Here is a 21192-nt window from a genome sequence, read left to right as displayed (position 1 = left end):
CTGCTATCTGCTGCTCTGCAGGCCAATGGCTGGCTCACACTGACTGAAGGGTCATAGTGCACTGGGGAACAGGGGAAACGAATTAAATCAAAGGGAAGCTCCTTAAGTACAGCACACCTAATTTAATTTCTTAAATGTGATACTATCCTCACTGAAAATAATGCAAGAAATTTCAGAGAGCCTTGTTTAAAGAAGCACCTCATCGAAAACCTCCTGTAAGTTCCTTGTCGAGTTGAGTGAATGCTCTCCTGTGGCTTAATTTTCGACTCAGAGTATTGAAGACCATATTTACTTGGCATTGCCGGGGTCCCTGATTTTGAAGTTACAGCAGCCCAGATTATTATGGCATGGATTCAAATGTAGCAGATTTGTCAGGTGAACATTCATTTTGTGAACTCTACTCTAGCAGAGTATAATAAAAACAGGTGTCAGAATAAGTAATGTCCTTGACGCCCAATTGTTATATAACTTGAAAATAGTACCATCAGACAGTTTTTTCCCCTCTTTTTAGGTTGCAGGAGTGAAAAATAGTCATGCTCAACTTTAGTTGTTATATTTTCAGAAGGACAAAGACAGCAGAAGAACAATTAGATACAAAATAGGATGTAGACTCTATACAGGCCCACTGTCTTGAGGGGTCAAATGGTACAAATGACCCCAGCCCAAGGCCAAAGGTGCTAGTACATAAAGCTACTTAAAAATCTCCTCAGGGGAGCATGCCCCTGGACACAAATTAGCATTTCCTAGGAGAGCGAAGGCATGACCCGCCCTACTCTCTCTCTCTGGTTGGCCTTCATTGGTTGGATTGGTTAGGTTTGTGCAAGAGGATTTGGATTGGTTTGGGTAAGGGTAAGAATGACAGGTTAAGCCAACCAGAGGCAGAATAAAACCTCTTTTCTACAGCACAAAACACCCACTAACATCTCCCTTTTTAATGTAATGGGAAAGTTTACAATCTGCCTTCTCACCCGGGTCAAATGACTGCAGTAGTCACTGGTGTTTAGCGACTTTGGCTCCATTCGGCATAGATGTAAACACAACAACTGGGGGAACGCGCTAAGTTTAGCCCCTTAACTGGTGAGATGTAATGACCTGCCACCAAAAAAATACTGTCCTTTTCCACCCAAGCAGCACACAGACATTGTTACACATTAGTGTGCATTGATTTTGAAAGAGAGGCTGAATAGATAAGGGATATATAAAAAAAATAGAACATGGCACTCTTAAATACTTGATTCTGATTGGTCAGTCAACAAAATTCTGCGGTGTTTATTTCTTGAGGTATCACCGCTGCTCTGCTGCTCCGTTGCTAGGGACGCCATAGCAACGGCCTTAGACTGAGGAGCATCAAAATCAGTTAACGTTAGTCCACACAGGCCAAATAGGATCGGAGGGGAAAAATGCAGCATTTTCAGGACATCACTTTTAACATTTTGGGAGAGGACAAAACGCTTGATGTTTGGCTAAAAAATGACATGTCCCCAGCAAAAAAAAAAGAAAAGAAAGAGAAAATCACAGGGCCGTCAGGAGCAAACTGGCACAAGCAACTAGAAGAAGTAAGTAGTAAGCCATGTTCTAAGCGGGATAATGTATAGTGAGCCGGTGACAGTTGCGCGCTGGGGTTCCATTCCCCTGTCGGGAGTTATTCTTCAACTGTCACTGACTCACTATACATTATCCCTAACATAACCACTGTAAAGATTTCACTGGCCTTCATGCTGCTCCCTTCTGTTTATTAACCTGTTTTCCTGTTTGTGACGTTGAACGTGACACACCAAAATAACAAACAAAGAGCTGTATACACAGTTGTAGTCTACTGGCAATGGAAAAGGAGTCTAACACCTATTTTTAGTGTGTGTTTAACAAAACTGTGTACAAGCACTAATTTTGGTGGAAAAGGGGCATAAGGCAGGTTGGGCTATGCTTTCACTATCCTCTAAAATGCAAATTCAGCCTCCGGATCCCCTAGGTTTGGCCTGAGCCCTGAATGTTTACAATGTCTGGCTCTGCCCCTGCTGGTCTTCAAGTACACAGTGAAAATTAGTAGCTTTCTCTTTAGCAGAGCATGGGAGCTGTTGTCAGCTTGGACTCATAACAATTACAATAACCTACAAGTCATGGGAAAAAACAAGGATCAAAATGTAGAAACTTAAATGGCTATTGCTGCATAAAACACTTCACCTCCTTCCATTTGTATTTTAATAATAATAATAATTTTTATGCGTAAGCGCTTTTAACAAATGCTCAAAGACACTTTACAGTTTTTTAAAAATCATTAAATAGAGCTAAGTCAGAATAAAACTCGAAAACAGCAATAAAACAGTATAAAACACACAAACTTGTACATTAAAAGCTAATTTAAATAGGTGTGTATTGAGGATGGTCTTGAATGTTGGGAGGTGTGTGCAGATATGGATGGGTTTGGGGAGTGAGTTCCAGAGGGAGGGGGCAGAGATGGAGAAGGCCCTGTCCCCCCAGGTTCGGTGCTCGGTCCGTGCAAGTAGTGAGAGGAGATTTCCTTCAGATGAGCGGAGGTCGCCGGAGGGGGTGTGGTGGTGGAGTGGGTGTATGAGGTAGGAGGGGACCTGGTTGTTGAGTGCTTTGTGTGTGAGGAGGAGGATTTTGAATTGTATGCGATATGTGATGGGGAGCCAGTGTAGGATTTGGAGGATGGGGGTGATGTGGTCTCGGGAGCGGGTGTGGGTGAGCAGGCGGGCAGTGGAGTTCTGGATGTATTGAAGTTTACTGAGGAATTTGAATGATGAGCCATAGAGGATGCTATTGCAATAGTCCAGTCTGGATGTGATGTGGATGAGGGTTTCTGCAGCAGAGGAGGGGAGTGAGGGTCAGAGACGGACAATGTTTTGAGGTGGAAGAAGGCAGTCCTGGTGATGTGACTGATGTGGTGGTCAAACCTTAGCTGGCTGTCGAAGATGATTCCTGGGTTGCGGGTGTGTGGTGAGGGAGACAGAGAGCATTTATCGAAGGTGAAGCAGAGGTTGTGGGTGGCTTTGGTCCGGGATATGGGGTCAATGATGATTATGTCACTGTTCAGTTGGAGATAGTTTGTTTGCATCCATGATTGTATTTCAGTGAGACAGTTGGTGAGTGTGGAGTGTGTGGTGTTGGTGATGGCTTTGGTGGAGATGTACAGTTTTAATTATCTTCCACAACATTTTTGCCATAAATAGTGCTTTTGGTAACTCACTCACTTACTTATTTAATCAGAATTTCAGATAGGCCCCAATAGGGGACACAAACACACACTACAGTGTGGCGATCCAAGCCCGACGGTACCCGACGGGTCGGGCCGGGTTTGGTCAAAAATGTATAAATTGTATTCGGGCTCAGGTCGGATTCGGTCAGCTTTCAGTGAAAATGTAGTGTAAAAATAAATAAAATCCTATTGTCTGTCCTGTTTATTGCTTGGGCACTGTTATTTACGTGACAACACCTGAACATAACACACACAGAAACGCACTGGCTGTTTGTTTCTACCTCTCCCCTCTCTGGAAGTCTCGGACCTCCAGCTGCCCGCCTCCACCTTGATTAAACGCTGAAAATAAAAGAGGGATACAGGTTCTTCCTATTTTAACTTATTTTGTTTTATTTCTCCCTCTCCTCTCGCTGGAAGCGTCGGACCTCCCGCCTCCCGCTCCCGTCTCAAACATGGAGGTCTCCCTCTCCGCTGAGCAGCCATGGCGCACGCCCGGCCTGTTAAATAGCTTGTAACCATAAAAACTGTGTGACACAAACTGCTGTGTTTGCTTTGGTCATTAAATAATGTCGGGCTCGGGCTGGGTTTTGACAGAAATATGTGGCCCATGCCGCACTCTAACACACACACACACACACACACACACACACACACACACACACGGAAAACTGGACATTATCATCAATTTATAAAAAACCCCCGAACGCCCCGGACGGGACGTGAAAAGTGGACATGTCCGGGAAAAAGAGGATGTTTGGTCGGGCCTGTGAATATCTCACAACAGTGTGAAAAAACTACATTTCCCCTAGAGGATTAATAAGGTATCTTCTTTGTCTTCTTCTACAGCCCTAATATTTTCCAGGATTCAGGTATGCACAGAAAAACCTGCATGATTGTCATTTACCATGTGAATTCTGATGCAGATCAAAATGTTTTTATTATTCCCAGGTCTGTGGCCTAACTTTCTATCAAATGTCAGTGAGTCTTTGTTGTAATTTTTGCAAGATCCGGGTAAACAACATCCAAACAACCAATAAAACATAACCTCCCTGGCATTGCTCTCTCATACTGTTCTGTATGTGGGAAAAAAACACATTATTGTCTGTTTACAATGTGTAACAGTTTACCGAGAGCAGCCCTGTGTGTCTTTTTGATTTTATTTGCATTTAAGTGTCTGACTGTGAAACAGCTGCTAAACCAGGCCTCCAGGTGTCAGGCTTTGGATGTCAAATATACAATTTTGTTAGACCAACAATTACAGGTGTAGGGTGATCTACATGTATGCAGAAGTATGTAGCATTGAAACAAGTCTGCATGAGTCGAGCTTTGCCTATACATTGTAAAAAGTTTTGTAATAACTGTACACATTTGGCACAGTTTGATGGCAAAAAGTAGATGTATCACACTCATAATGCTAATATTTTGGCTGAGGAGGGGTTCTAAAAATTCACTACAAAGATTGCCAACTCAAGACTGCTCACCGAAGCCAAAAAAAATCACACAAGACTGTTCACACCCTGGTCACTCATTGTTTGGACTTCTCCCCTCAGGAAGATGCTACAGATGTATTAATGCAGGGACTAGTAGATTTAGGAATAGCTTCTTCCCTAAATGAAGCTGAACTTTTTGCTCTGACACTCAGCACTTTATATTTATTATTACTGATTATTTAACAAGTGTCAGACTGGGAGCTATGTTTTAAATGGTATGTATGTATGTTCTGACAGTAGGATGGTAGAGTATGTTTGCTATGGATGATGAATGGAATGTGTGAGTCAGAGATGGGGGGTGGAGATTTGCTTGAGGAGGGTGTATGTTGTATGGACGGTGAGGGTGAGGTATGTGTTTAACTTATGCACCTTAACCCTTAGATGCATAAGTGGGGTCTAAAATGACCCCAAGGGTTGTTTTTCTTCAATATCTATGGAATTAAAAGTTTTTATCATTTCATATTCCAGGTATTCCTCATAAAACACGCTTTTGACATGAGGCCATTTGCATTAAAAATAAAAAATTATACACTTTAAGAAATTGTTGTTTTTGTATCACTACCCATGTGGGGTCAAAAATGACCCCAAGCATTTCCTATGGAATATCATGGGTTAGACCAAGGAATCTTTGATTCTTATCAACTGTGACTGTCAGGAATACATTTACCGTCGCACTTGCACATCTAATGCCAGCAGTCTCACCATCCAGGAGGATTTTTATACAGCAACATACTACATGTTAGTATTATATTTGTTTTATATCTTGGAGTAGATATGACGTTATAAAATATGAACTTATTTTCCACATCCATGACTTTTGTGTGATAATTAGCCTACTTTGTAACTTAGTTAGCTAGTGTTAGCTAACTACATTAATGTAGGTACTACACTAATGTAATGTAACTACACTGATGTAGGTACTAGTTAGCTAACTACTATGTAATGTTAATGTTAGCCAGCTAACACTACTGCATTTGTTGTGTAGAAATAAGCAGCCTTACTATGATATTTATATCTTCCTTGTAGATAAAATCTAACCATTATTGTGTGTGTGTGTGTGTGTGTGTGTGTGTGTGTGTGTGTGTGTGTGCATGTTAGATAGCCTATTATGCTATTATTGATTATTCAATGATGTCATTAGTAAGTGTGTGTGTGTGTGTGTGTGTGTAGCTAGTAAGCTAGCTAACATTACTGCATTTGTTGTGTAGAGATAAGCAGATTTACTATGATAGTTATAGCTTCCTTGTAATACAGTTTTTCTCAATTGCTAAAACACTAAAAACCATTTTCCACATCCATGACTTTTGTGTGATAATTAGCCTACTTTGTAGTTAGCTAACTACATTAGGTACTACACTAATGTAATGTAACTACACCAATGTAGGTACTAGTTAGCTAACTACTATGTAATGTTAATGTTAGCCAGCTAATATTACTGCATTTGTTGTGTAGAAATAAGCAGCCTTCAATGATGTCATTAGTAAGTGTGTGTGTGTGTGTGTGTGTGTGTGTGTGTGTGTAGCTAGTAAGCTAGCTAACATTACTGCATTTGTTGTGTAGAGATAAGCAGCCTTACTATGATATTTATAACTTCCTTGTAGATAAAATCTAACCATTATTGTGTGTGTGTGTGTGTGTGTGTGTGTGCATGTTAGGTAGCCTATTATGCTATTATTTATTATTCAATGATGTCATTGTGTGTGTGTGTGTGTGTGTAGCTAGTAAGCTAGCTAACATTACTGCATTTGTTGTGTAGAGATAAGCAGATTTACTATGATATTTATGGCTTCCTTGTAATACAGTTTTTCTCAATTGTTAAAACACTAAAACCCATTGGCTGAACAAAGTTCGCAGTTGCCTGAACTCATTTAGCTAATTGTGCAGTCTGTTGTCAATACCTTAAACCATTTCACATGGTAAAACACAATTTGCAGATCTCACTTAGACTTTTCAGCAGAACTCTAAACACATTCTCATTCTCAAAACACATTCTGCACTCTAATGCACATGTCATCCATACTGGTAAACACAAGTGGCAACAATCAAATACAAATAGAGAACACATGCCATTGATTAAACACAACCACTGAAAACTGATTTCACTTGTTTCAAATCATGTGACACAACCAATATAAGCCAGTTCAGAGAGCAAACAGGTTGTTGAAGGTGGGATGGAGAAAGTCTGAGAATGGATGGAAGAAACAATGTGAGAGGACGAGGACGAGTGCGTATGCGAGGTGGGCGACGAGGAGTAAGAGGAGGAGGAGGGCAAGAAAGAGGAAGAGGAGGACAAAGAGGAAGAGGAAGACAAAGAGTGGAAATATCTGATGAAATTCGAGCAACAGTCATTGACCATGTTCTTGTCCATGGACTGACAATGAGGGAAGCAGGACTTAGAGTGCAACCCAATTTGAGCCGATTTTCTGTGTCCACCATAGTAAGGACATTCAGAGAAGAGCACAGGTACAGTATACTACTGTATTTTTGTAATTGCAAATTTACTGTACTACACTATATGCAGCTGTTTCAATAGACATTTGTAAAGTTCATCACTGTATGTATTGTACTGCGTGAATATTTTTTGTAACTGCACATCTACTTTTTGTAGAATTGCAAGGCTGCCATATGCAGGTGGAAGGACAGCTATATTCACTCGGGAGCAAGAGCAAAGCAGAGTATAATTTCTGATCAATTTTGAGCTTTTTTGAGCACAAAGCAATGAGTGATGTCATGGTAGCTACGTCCATTATGTTTATACAGTGTATGGTAAGCAGCCAGTATGTAAAGTGCTATTTAGAAAAGGCTAAGCTCTGACCGGCAGCAATACAAACATTTCTTTATGCTCTGAATCTTTCTGAAAAAAATTCATAAAGCAAACTGTTTTAAATATATTATCACATGATGTACAGAGGGTACACATGGATATCATCAAGAAAAAGGTTGTTACAATAGATATTTTGATGCAATTGATATTGTTGTACACCAGTTACTGTCTGGGAATTAATAGTTAATAGTTAATTAAAATTGGATTGTCTTAGTCTTGATCAGCACAAAAAACACAGCGAGTTTGTGTGATATCATTTATTATTTTGTGCAGTCAAACACAGATATCATACAAACATAAAAACTTTCATGTTTGCTGGCTTGATTATACAGTGACTAAGATCTTTGCTTTTAAAGATGACTCCTCCATGTGAATGGAGTACAGTGTTGTGTCTCTGAGGATTGTTATAAAGTAAGTTACCAGTTTAGTGTTTTTTATGTTGTTATTTATGACCAATTTCCCATCAAAATACGTTTGGATCATTGTGTTTTTGTTTTTTATGCACTTTGCCTCTGTTAGATGTTTGAGGTAAGCAGAAACAGGAAAGGTTACATGTTATGTTCTTATATTAAACCACAATGTTGCCCAAGGATGGCTCAGAGAAGCAGTTTAGGCATGTTATATTGTCTATCAATGTGTCTGAAACAAATGTGTTAAATGTTATTCTTTCCTTACTTCTGTGTCTTTCTGTGAGGTTTTTTTTTTTTTCTTAAATCCATTCAGTTGCTGCATAAGGGCTACTTTATGCAGCTGGCTTGAACATGGGGTCCTCAGCAAAGAGTTGCTCCACCAGGGTGGTTCCTGCAGCTGCAGGGGGGCACTGGGCTGAGACTGTGGTGGGGAAGGCCTCGATGGTGGGTTCCATCTGTCCAGGGATCTCGGGGTCAGGCTTGAGGGGCAGAATGACTCCAACCTCAGGGCCACCGGCAGGGACATCAGGGAAGGAAGGCAGGGTCATGGGTTGATCCATGGAAGGAAGCATTCTCACCATGCCCTCTGGGTTGTCGTGGGCTGTGGTCTCGTGCTCATGCTCATGGTGATGGTGGTGGTGCTCGTGCTCGTGCAGGTGAGCGTGCTTGTGGTCGTGGTCCAGAGTGAGGTCGTGGTCGTGCTCGTGGGTGTGCACGTCATCAGCATGCTTGTAGTCGTGGTGCTGGTTGGGTGCGTCGTCACTGTGGTTGTGTGCCTTGGCGTGATGAGTGTGCACGTGATCATGGTCATGCCCGTGGTCGTGGGAGTGGGCGTGAGCGTGCGTGTGGCTGCTGCCCGCATCGTGGTCGTGTGTGTGGTGGTGGTCGCTGTTGTTAGCGTGCTGCTGGGTTTTGTCGTGATGAGTGTGGCTCTTGGTGTGGTCGTGTACGTGGTCGTGTGTGTGTGCATCATCTACAGAGTGTGCCTTGTCGTGGTCATGGCTGTGTGCGTGTGTGTCTGTGTGGCTGTGGTCAGTCTCTCCGCCCAGCAGGTGCTGTGTCTTCTCTCTGTCAGCGGCCTGAAGAACACATCAAGATATTTAGATATTTAGATTTAGATGTGTGCAACTCCTACTACATTCACCATAAACCATAAAGACATACTGTTAACTACATTAGAAGAATGCAGAACTGTCTTTATGTCTTTTGGGCGAGCTGTGAAGGAGAATTTCACTTTATCTCAGCTTGGATCTTATTTAAGTAGGTTTGTCCATTTTTTCTATGCGATAACATCATAATTACTAAAACTGCAGAGATCATTCGTTTAAAGGAGCAGTGTGTGGGATCTAGTGGTAAGGATTGCAAATTGCAACCAGCTGAAACTTCTCCCATGTGCCAAGCATGAGCTCCTGGTTAGAATTTCTTCAGTGGTCATTGTTCAGGAGGTTTCTAATGGAGTCAGATTATCTGCAGAGGTCTCTTTAATATTACAGAGAATACAGAGCTTCTAACTGAGAGAGCATTTACATTAATAAACACATGATTTTCACAGAATTTGAAATTATTAAGCCTATTTTAGTCCACAGTGCCTGCTGACAGTGTATCTGATTTTACACTCTGATACCATCACTGCAGCTCAAAATAACATGACACGTGATGAGAACTAGGATAAAACAGGTATTTTATTAGTAAAATAATCCGGCACACACTGTTAATCTGGGTTTTCCTATCCAGCCACGAGCAGCCTACTTCATTCATGGTTCTGATGATGACGCTCACAATTAACATCCCTGCCCCTTTTACATGAACACGTTTGTGGCTGGATAGGAAAACCCAGAGTTGACTGAAGCAGATGATAACCAGCTTCGTAGTACTGGTTATCCAGACAGCCAATGTTAGGGTTAGTCAAGGCAGATAGCGACAAGATATCCTGGGTTAGTTGAAATGGCTTCGTGGTACAGGCTTCAGGTGATTAAAACTAGTAAAAACACTGAAAAAAGCAGCTGCATGTTACAAATTAGTGTTTCTACTAGGCTGTTTGGCTTGCTTTAGATGGGCTGCTGGCTCAACAAATGCACCGTTTTTCTAAGATAATTTAAGATCCAGACATTCAGGAGGTTCTTAATGGAAGCCTAATAATCCACAGGGGTCTCTTTCTCTCCAAAACAAAAGGACCCATAATTTAAATTGGTAAAACATTGAACAAATAAGCGTTTTTCCCAGTGCTGTTCGGCTCATCGCAGACGGCCTGCTAACTACAGAGGCTGAAATGAAAAAAAGGAAAGCACCAATGGCCCTATCTAGAGCCAGTGTTTCATTTGTATGTTCTGGGCTACTGTAGAAACATGGCGGTGCAACATGGCAGACTGTGTTGAAGAGGATCTGCTCCTTACATAAATATAAATGGCTCATTCTAATGTAACAAAAAACCGACAATTCTTATTTTCAGGTGATTATTCACTAAAGAAAAAACATGTTTATATTATATTTCATTTTTGCCTATATGTCACCGTAAATCCTACACACTGGACCTTTTAAGCATTGCAGCAATGTCAACATGCTCCCAATTACTTTGGTGACTACAATGGTATAATACAAATACATATATATAGAAATAATTGCCCAGACCCAGGTTGTGATAAATCTGTACTGAATTCCTCTACATTTAAAGAAAAGAATAATTTGTGTGTGCTTTTTTTCTTTAACTAGTAAAGGACATTCAAAAAATGGAGAAAAAAAGAATTAGTAAATTAATTAATGACACTGTGTTTTTTCTTGATGGCTTAGCGAGTCTTACCTCAGGCTCATAGATCTCACACACTACACTGGGGTCAGCTTCACCAGTGGGAGTGTAGAAGAGGGATCCCTTACAGAAGCCCTTGTGCTGTGGAGAGAAAAACAAGAAAAAAAAAACAAGTAAGAGAGGAGAGAGCAGAGGGATGGTTATGCCTGTGGCTTTACTAGAATTTATTGGTAACAATCTCAATTTCATCTGTAATCCTTTGCTACAATTGACCTGCTCATGGTCCAGAGCAGTGAGCAGAAAAAGGACGATCCTTTGGCATTAAAAACTCAAATAGTCCTCTTATGTATTACACTTAAACCTGGAAAGCCAGAATAAAAACCAAAATTATCTTATTTCTCTTAAAACTTCTGGGAGAATTAAAGCCAAATAGAATTAGCCTAGAGCAGTCTCTTTTCAACACAAAACAAATACTGAAAGTTGAAATTAACAGTCCATTTGAGCAAGATAAAAATGTTCTCACGACTCACAGCAAACTCGCACTCCATGAGGGGGCACTGATCAGTTGTGCTTTGTCCGCAGGTGGTCTCCTGGATGCTGTACTCTACATTGTAATACATCGACATGGCCATCTGAATGCACACACACCCACACACACAGACAGACAACAACATGGGATCTTTGGTTAGGAGTTAAGTAGTAGTTGGTTAAGCAGAAGGTCTGAGTACAAACCACTGATTACATATATGGGATATATATACATATATGGGAGTTTAAAGGGATATGGGTCATGAGGGATGAGAAGGAAGCAGTGTATTTAGTCATATTTTGGCAAAGATATTACTGTTTATTACATATTGCGCCTTTATATTAACCACAATGAGGTAGATGTTTCTGCAGAAGTGTTTTTTCTGGATAATTTTATGGAAGCCCATTTCTGCTAATGTGATGGAAAAAAATCTTGCAAGTCATTATAATGAGAAACTTTCTCGATTTAATATCTCAAAAAATTAAAAATAATACTAAATGATTCATTTGAGAAAGGTTCTCATTATAATAACTTACAGGATTTTTCTCATTACATTGACAGAAATGGGCTTCCATAAAATTTTACTGCAAATTCTATGGTGAAATGGCGCCAATTTCTGAATAGGTAATTGATACAAATCCAAGTTGGTCACAGGAACGAACTATTTTTTATGCGTGGAATACATACCCCGGCGGTAGCACGGTTGACTTTGTGCAGAGCAAAACGATGCAATAACCCGCTCTCGCTGTTGAACTTCTCCAGTGTGAGAGACACAGCCTTCTGGACATTATCGTTGTCAGTGGCGATAAGAGTTGGACAGTCAGGACACTGGCTATTTATCCGAGCTGCAGGAACTGAGCAAAGACAAAAAACACAAATCACAAGCTTGTTTTGCACTGAACAAAACCTCAGTTTCATTTCACCAAGTTTTGCATCTTAGAAGTTTTCTTTTATTAAAATAGCAAGAAACATCTGGCATATATACTTAAGAATCAAACAAGTCCAACTGAGCTGAAGAGACGTGGAACTGTTTCATAAGATTGGCAGAATTTTCAGATGTTCATTTTCAAATATATACTCAGTGAATGTGGGTCTAGATGTCTTTTTCAGATAACTTATTTCAGCTTTTTTTTTTTTTTTACCTGGTCTGACGGCACAGTCATATTTGTAGAGACGCACCACTCTGTGCACCTTACTGATAAAGATGGCAGCTTTGCACTGCCCATATACCTGCAAAGACCAATACAATAATAAGCACATATTTTAGTGTGCTGCACAACAAAAGACTTGATATTTAATGTATTATTAAAAGTGAACATGTATTATGTCTTCTTCTTCTGCCAATTTAGGGCCAACTCTTTATGAAGGAAGAAGGAACAATTATAACTCTTGTTAAATTAATGCAGTAGGGTGTGATTTACATCAGGCAAGCAATTGAAATTACATAGAACTGGAAAGACTGTAAAGAATGAAAAGAAATTGACTTAAGACATAAGTTTGTATTTTAAAAAAGTGGGGCTGCAACAGTATACACTTTGTGTGTGTATGTGTGTGTGTGTGTGTGTGTGTGTGTACGTGTTTTCTAACCGGTGTGTCAGTGGTGGGACGAACTTCACAGTCCTTCCACTCCTTCTTGCTGAGAACACTGCAGTTGGTCTCCACAACATCCATAGTCAGGTAGAAAACCATGGTGTTCTCTCCCTGTGACACACACACACACACAGAGGCATACAGAACACATTATCAGAGCACCCAAATGGTAGGCTACTAATCTTCCACTCGGTCAGAGAATGTATCGTGTGTGATGGTTCAAATGACTGATGTAATATACATATGATGAAAATAAAAAAAGCCCTGTAAAAATGTTTAAACTCTCAGATTCTGGCATTTCCATGACAACTGTTCCCCATCCAGTAATTCTTGGTATTGCGACATCTTTAACACATCAAAATAGACCTGTCTTCTGCTACATAGCAGCAGTGGTGCCACCAAGGGGTGGCCAGTGGGGGGCACAGTCACCTTGATACAATCCCTGCCCTCCCTTGTGAAAATATATAAAAATTATTAGAGGCTTCTGTTCGGTGTTTTTAAACTTGAGCTGTTTTTTTTTCTAGTAATTGTTTTGAGCCTTACAATCAATGTACTCCTTTAATTAAAGCTGTATATTTTTTATAGAACAATGAATCACCTAAGACATGTATATACAGTTACATAACACATTAAATCAGGATTTTTGTTGAACTCAGAATGTTGACCGTACAAGTATTAGTCTATGCACATCAGATAAGCAGTGACTGTAAAATACGGAATTATATACTTGGTCTGCTAACTCTCATCAGTGTGGTTTTCAATTACTTTATATCCTTAAACATCATAATAGAATTGCTGAAATTCAGTTATGGCTTTTGGTTCAGGTGTGCCACCCAAAAATTTACAGCAGCCCCCTCTGGCCGCCCAAAATCTCTGGGGACACTTCATTAATATTTGGCCCAAATGTTTAACGTCTGAATAGTTATTACAGTCTTAATAATTCATAATGAATTTCAAAAGCAAAATTCACACATTCTCATCATCCGAGTCTTTTATTGAGGACTAGAGGTAATCAGATTAAGGGAAGACCTGCCTGGTGAGCTCCAGCAGACTAAATCCTGATTTATAATTTGCCTCTTAAACATCACTTTTAGGATTTTCTTCAAATCATATGAAATATCCTTGTCTGATTCTTATATATTGCTAATTACAATATGAACAGTCACTTAGCCCATGTTTGAACAGTGTTTAAGGAAAAATCCTCCTTTTATGTGAACAATTTTGGCCTTCATGCCTATTTGTTATAATCATCTTTTACTTGACAGCTTAACTGTAGACATACAATATATTTAGTAACAAACATCACATCAGACAGGATGTCAACATGTCCTTTTCCCAGTAAAGAACTGTAAAGTAGATACAACTTGCATGCCCAACTGGAAAACATAAGTGGCCTGATCAAACTTTCTTTCAACTTCTACCATCAGTTCTTCACTTTCACTCACATGTTGCTTCATGTGGACATCCGACAGGCGGTGCAGGGCGAAGACGTAGCCCTCATGCCGGTCCTCGTTGATCTTTTTGAGAGCAAGCTCTGCAGCTCCCTTTGCAGATGCATCTTCACACGAACCCTGCTCCATGCCTTCCTGCTCCACCGGTGCACCATTGATGTGCATGCACCCCAACGCCAACAACAGCGACAACAGCACACCCTGCTTCATGGTTAAGGCCTGGAACGTCTCTGTCTGTCTCTCTCAAACACACGTACACAGTCTGGTGGGGGAGATGCCCAGAGAGGGAACGGCATGATCTTTTATATCCTGCTGCTGTTTACTGTAAGTACACCCACTTTCTCAAAAAAAAATCACTGCCCCCCTCGTCATCTCTGGTAAACATAACCATTGACCCCCACCCCCTCCTAAAACTCGTGGTCATATCTAGGAATGCTGCATCAGTTGATCTATCTGCCAACCAATCAGCTACTGTGAGGACTTGCACAATGGAGCTTATCAGTTGGGAGATAATCAGCCCTGTAGTGCTACTCTCTTCTCTGGACTCAATAGGGACAGTCAATGGGCTGTAAAGTGACTTGATCCACTCTTGGCTCTGAATCCTTGTTCAGCATTTATAGGATGTGGTAACAGTGGCTATTATCTAAAAGTTAAAGAGTAATCTTAAGTAATCACATTGAGTATTCAGAAGTCCATTCAAACACACTGCTTATTCTACATCTATGTTACCAGCTGACCAAAGCAGTATCAGGTCACCACTGTCATCATTAAATGCATTGATACTTCTGGGACATATACAACTTGATTATATCACAGAAAGCCAGAAAGCTATGTAGCTTTAGTGACCTCTGAATTTCCATTGACATAGGAATATAAGTGAAATTTTAAAATTTTAAGATTTAAATTTTTTAATTAGAATCACCACTTCCATTGGAAACTTAAATGGAGGAAAAACAAGCAGCCCAGCAGCTGAGCAATCACAGTCCCTGTGGTGTACACCATATCTCAGCAGCTGGGTAACTTTGATGTTTAGTTCCTACTTAAAGGAGATGCATGTCAGCTGTGGAGCATCTACGGTGGCTACATGCGAATACTACACAGGAACCAATTGGCTTACCAGTTATGGAGCTATATTTGTGTCTTATTACATGCGAGAAAATAAATGATATGAGAGAAAAAAAAAATGTTTGAGAGAAAAAAAAATAATTGAGAGAAAAAGTTTTCACACTGATAGCAAAAAATAATAATATTGAGACTAAAAAAAAGTTTTGAGAGAAAGTATTTTGTCATAGAATATAAAAAAAATAATTTGAGATTTAAAAAATGATGAAAAAAATGTTTCTCTCAAAACATTTTTCTTCTCTTTCTTAAAACCTAAGTCCTTGCTCTCGTGTCAGGATTTTGCTTTCGCTGTGAAAATAATGTCATGGGCGGGGCCACGTTCCTATTGGCCAGTCTCAATCAAATTGACAGCTAGGTGAGGATCGTCTTGGGAGTCGAATTCAACTGAATCATTCATCCACCATGGTGGATTCACCGGCATAGATGTGCTGCGTTATTTGGGAGCAGAAACTCCAATGTTTGGGTAAGATGATGACACACACAACTCGATGGGTAGCTAGCTGAACAAGTTGGTTATCAAAATCATTTCTATAATGAATCCCTTTTCTCACCTAACATTATTTTACCGAGATTGTGTTATTAACTGCACTAGCCAGCTAGTGTTAACTTTACATCTAGCTAGGTTATCCCATTAACGTTACTTTACTACGGTGCTTTTCTCTTCCAACATTCCATGTGTGGCAGGGTGAGGGCTGCTACACCTCTGCCCTTAATTGGCATCAGCTGGGCCTAATTTCCAGTTGTCGGAGACTAATTGCGCAGTGGTGGCACCAGCGTTATTTGGTCTTCCCCTCACAGGCGCGTCCACTTCTACCTGGCGTTTACCTGGCGAGGGCTGTGTGTGGTGTGCTCCGGTTGGTGTGCTTTGTGTGTGTCGTGCTCCAGTTGGCGTGCTTTGTGTGTGTCGTGCTCCGGTTTCTGTACTCAAACTTGGGACTCATAAGGTAGGCATGGGTGCTGCAATGTTTGTGTACTGTTAAAGCGTATTATTATGTCACAGCTGCTGTGACTCTCTGCTTTACAGAGGCGTTGGCCATTCCTGTTGTGTGCAGCTTCAGATGGGACTTTGAAAAGTGTGGTGTCTGCTGTTCCTCACTGAGAGACGGTGACTGGGTTTGAGCTGTGCATTAAGCTCCCTTCGCTCCGGTAAGCTCGCTCTGTTTTCTTATTTCTACTTCTGCTAGTTCTGTTAACTTTCTGTTAACAGGTTGTCCTGCTCTCTGTCCTGCTGTAGCTGAGGCCACAGCTTGTGGCTTCTTCTTTTCCTCTGCGCACTGTGTGGGGCTGCACTCCGTAGCCCGGTGACGTGGGCCGTCAGCTGGGCATCCTGAAGGACGGCTATCCACGACCTCCAGCCCCGGTGCGGCCGCTCCATTTTCCACTGCAGTGTATTCGGGCTCGGGTCAGATTCGGTCAGCTTTCAGTGAAAATGTAGTGTAAAAATAAATAAAATCCTATTGTCTGTCCTGTTTATTGCTTGGGCACTGTTATTTACGTGACAACACCTGAACATAACACACACAGACACACATTGGCTGTTTGTTTCTACCGCTCCCCTCTCTGGAAGTCTCGGACCTCTAGCCGCCCGTCTCCACCTTGATTAAACGCTGAAAATAAAATAAAAGAGGGAGACAGGTGTCTCCTATTTTAACTTATTTTGTTTTATTTCTCCCTCTCCCCTCGCTGGAAGCGTTGGACCTCCCGCCTCCCGCCTCCCGCCTCCCGCTCCCGTCTCAAACACGGAGGTCTCCTTCTCCGCTGAACAGCCATGGCGCATGCCCGGCCTGTTAAATAGCCTGTAACCATAAAAACTGTGTGACACAAACTGCTGTGTTTGCTTTGGTCATTAAATAATGTCGGGCTCGGGCTGGGTTTTGACAGAAATATGTGGCCCGTGCCGCACTCTAACACACACACACACACACACACACACACACACACGGAAAACCGAACATTATCATCAATTTATAAAAACCCCCCGGACGCCCCACGGAAAAAGAGGATGTTTGGTCGGGCCTGTGAATATCTCACAACAGTGTGAAAAAACTACATTTCCCCTAGAGGATTAATAAGGTATCTTCTTTGTCTTCTTCTACAGCCCTAATATTTTCCAGGATTCAGGTATGCACAGAAAAACCTGCATGATTGTCATTTACCATGTGAATTCTGATGCAGATCAAAATGTTTTTATTATTCCCAGGTCTGTGGCCTAACTTTCTATTAAATGTCAGTGAGTCTTTGTTGTAATTTTTGCGAGATCCGGGTAAACAACATCCAAACAACCAATAAAACATAACCTCCCTGGCATTGCTCTCTCATACTGTTCTGTATGTGGGAAAAAACATTATTGTCTGTTTACAATGTGTAACAGTTTACCGAGAGCAGCCCTGTGTGTCTTTTTGATTTTATTTGCATTTAAGTGTCTGACTGTGAAACAGCTGCTAAACCAGGCCTCCAGGTGTCAGGCTTTGGATGTCAAATATACAATTTTGTTAGACCAACAATTACAGGTGTAGGGTGATCTACATGTATGCAGAAGTATGTAGCATTGAAACAAGTCTGCATGAGTCGAGCTTTGCCTATACATTGTAAAAAGTTTTGTAATAACTGTACACATTTGGCACAGTTTGTTGGCAAAAAGTAAATGTATCACACTGATAATGCTAATATTTTGGCTGAGGAGGGGTTCTAAAAATTCACTACAAAGATTGCCAACTCAAGACTGCTCACCGAAGCCAAAAAAAAATCACACAAGACTGTTCACACCCTGGTCACTCATTGTTTGGACTTCTCCCCTCAGGAAGATGCTACAGATGTATTAATGCAGGGACTAGTAGATTTAGGAATAGCTTCTTCCCTAAATGAAGCTGAACTTTTTGCTCTGACACTCAGCACTTTATATTTATTATTACTGATTATTTAACAAGTGTCAGACTGGGAGCTGTGTTTTAAATGGTATGTATGTATGTTCTGACAGTAGGATGGTAGAGTATGTTTGCTATGGATGATGAATGGAATGTGTGAGTCAGAGATGGGGGGTGGAGATTTGCTTGAGGAGGGTGTATGTTGTATGGACGGTGAGGGTGAGGTATGTGTTTAACTTATGCACCTTAACCCTTAGATGCATAAGTGGGGTCTAAAATGACCCCAGGGGTTGTTTTTCTTCAATATCTATGGAATTAAAAGTTTTTATCATTTCATATTCCAGGTATTCCTCATAAAACACGCTTTTGACATGAGGCCATTTGCATTCAAAAAAAAAAAAATTATACACTTTAAGAAATTGTTGTTTTTGTATCACTACCCAAGTGGGGTCAAAAATGACCCCAAGCATTTCCTATGGAATATCATGGGTTAGACCAAGGAATCTTTGATTCTTATCAACTGTTACTGTCAGGAATACATTTACCGTCGCACTTGCACATCTAATGCCAGCAGTCTCACCACCCAGGAGGATTTTTATACAGCAACATACTACATGTTAGTATTATATTTGTTTTATATCTTGGAGTACATATGACGTTATAAAATATGAACTTATTTTCCACATCCATGACTTTTGTGTGATAATTAGCCTATTTTGTAGTTAGCTAACACTAGCTAACTAAGTTAGCTAGTGTTAGCTAACTACATTAATGTAGGTACTACACTATGTAATGTAACTACACTAATGTAGGTACTAGTTAGCTAACTACTATGTAATGTTAATGTTAGCCAGCTAACATTACTGCATTTGTTGTGTAGAAATAAGCAGCCTTACTATGATATTTATAGCTTCCTTGTAGATAAATCTAACCATTATTGTGTGTGTGTGTGTGTGTGTGTGTGTGTGTGTGCATGTTAGGTAGCCTATTATGCTATTATTGATTATTCAATGATGTCATTAGTAAGTGTGTGTGTGTGTGTGTGTGTGTGTGTGTAGCTAGTAAGCTAGCTAACATTACTGCATTTGTTGTGTAGAGATAAGCAGATTTACTATGATAGTTATAGCTTCTTTGTAATACAGTTTTTCTCAATTGCTAAAACACTAAAACCCATTTTCCACATCCATGACTTTTGTGTGATAATTAGCCTACTTTGTAGTTAGCTAACTACATTAGGTACTACACTAATGTAATCAGTGTTGCCAACTTAGCGACTTTGTCGCTATATTTAGCGACTTTTCAGACCCCTCTAGCGACTCTTTTTCAAAAAAGCGACTAGCAACAAATCTAGCGACTTTTTCTGATGTTATTGAAGACTTCTGAAGACTCTGTTGTGAGAGCACGTATCATTCTTAGTCTTCTCAATGGGCAGCGGATGCTGCCGTGAGCTCCTCTCTCGCCCCAAAGCACTCACAGACGGCCCAGTCCTCCCTCCCAGCAGCAGTCAGAGCAGGAGACGTTAACCCCTCCACGTCCAGACTGCAAGTGAATCGCACATGCGCGGAACCGCCGCTGGCTGATCTATCGCTCTGATCCCGACCTGGTTTACAGTCAGGGCGGGATGTAAATGTAAAATTTTCTTTGTCTAATATAAATCACTGAAAAAAGGTTCATTTGTAGTTCTAAACATATTCAGGGTGTTTTTTTTACTCAGTTTTTGTCTCTCCCATGATGTTATTCCTCTCTCCTACAGCAGCCATTACAATTACATGCATATGGACAATTATGCAAATTAGGCGATGACGTCATTTAGCGAGTTCTAGCGACTTTTAGGACAGCCAATAGCTACTTTTCTTACTGAGGAGTTGGCAACAGTGAATGTAATGTAACTACACTAATGTAGGTACTAGTTAGCTAACTACTATGTAATGTTAATGTTAGCCAGCTAATATTACTGCATTTGTTGTGTAGAAATAAACAGCCTTCAATGATGTCATTAGTAAGTGTGTGTGTGTGTGTGTGTGTGTAGCTAGTAAGCTAGCTAACATTACTGCATTTGTTGTGTAGAGATAAGCAGATTTACTATGATAGTTATAGCTTCCTTGTAATACAGTTTTTCTCAATTGCTAAAACACTAAAACCCATTTTCCACATCCATGACTTTTGTGTGATAATTAGCCTATTTTGTAGTTAGTTAACTACATTAGGTACTACACTAATGTAATGTAACTACACCAATGTAGGTACTAGTTAGCTAACTACTATGTAATGTTAATGTTAGCCAGCTAATATTACTGCATTTGTTGTGTAGAAATAAGCAGCCTTCAATGATGTCATTAGTAAGTGTGTGTGTGTGTGTGTGTAGCTAGTAAGCTAGCTAACATTACTGCATTTGTTGTGTAGAGATAAGCAGATTTTCTATGATATTTATGGCTTCCTTGTAATACAGTTTTTCTCAATTGTTAAAACACTAAAACCCATTGGCTGAACAAAGTTCGCAATTGCCTGAACTCATTTAGCTAATTGTGCAGTCTGTTGTCAATACCTTAAACCATTTCACATGGTAAAACACAATTTGCAGATCTCACTTAGACTTTTCAGCAGAACTCTAAACACATTCTCATTCTCAAAACACATTCTGCACTCTAATGCACATGTCATCCATACTGGTAAACACAAGTGGCAACAATCAAATACAAATAGAGAACACATGCCATTGATTAAACACAACCACTGAAAACTGATTTCACTTGTTTCAAATCATGTGACACAACCAATATAAGCCAGTTCAGAGAGCAAACAGGTTGTTGAAGGTGGGATGGAGAAAGTCTGAGAATGGATGGAAGAAACAATGTGAGAGGACGAGGACGAGTGCGTATGCGAGGTGGGCGACGAGGAGTAAGAGGAGGAGGAGGGCAAGAAAGAGGAAGAGGAGGACAAAGAGGAAGAGGA

The 21192-nt window shown here is 40.5% G+C and overlaps 1 protein-coding gene across 1 annotated transcript; it reads right to left on the bottom strand.

Moving 5' to 3' along the window:
* Window positions 1-7773: 7773 nt before the first annotated feature.
* On the bottom strand, window positions 7774-14545 carry LOC144463697 (fetuin-B-like). Its single transcript, XM_078169027.1, has 7 exons — window positions 14249-14545; window positions 12801-12914; window positions 12356-12443; window positions 11901-12067; window positions 11215-11316; window positions 10739-10825; window positions 7774-9020 (listed from the first exon to the last, which is right to left on the bottom strand). Exons 1-7 carry the CDS (start codon window positions 14462-14464, stop codon window positions 8274-8276), a joined length of 1521 nt encoding a protein of 506 aa, XP_078025153.1. The 5' UTR covers window positions 14465-14545; the 3' UTR covers window positions 7774-8273.
* Between the last annotated feature and the right edge of the window lie 6647 nt (window positions 14546-21192).

Source organism: Epinephelus lanceolatus, chromosome 6 (assembly GCF_041903045.1).
Source record: "Epinephelus lanceolatus isolate andai-2023 chromosome 6, ASM4190304v1, whole genome shotgun sequence".
NCBI lineage: Eukaryota > Metazoa > Chordata > Actinopteri > Perciformes > Serranidae > Epinephelus > Epinephelus lanceolatus.
This window is presented reverse-complemented; position numbering and strand designations above follow the sequence as displayed.

Bases quoted from the DNA above. Each gene is read 5' to 3' on its own strand.
- LOC144463697 (XM_078169027.1), bottom strand. From the start codon at position 14,464: ATGAAGCAGGGTGTGCTGTTGTCGCTGTTGTTGGCGTTGGGGTGCATG. The intron at 10,826-11,214 runs GTGAGTCGTGAG...TTCTCTCCACAG, and splicing joins TCATGGAGTGCGAGTTTGCT to CACAAGGGCTTCTGTAAGGG. The intron at 9,021-10,738 runs GTAAGACTCGCT...TGTGTTCTTCAG, and splicing joins GTGAGATCTATGAGCCTGAG to GCCGCTGACAGAGAGAAGAC.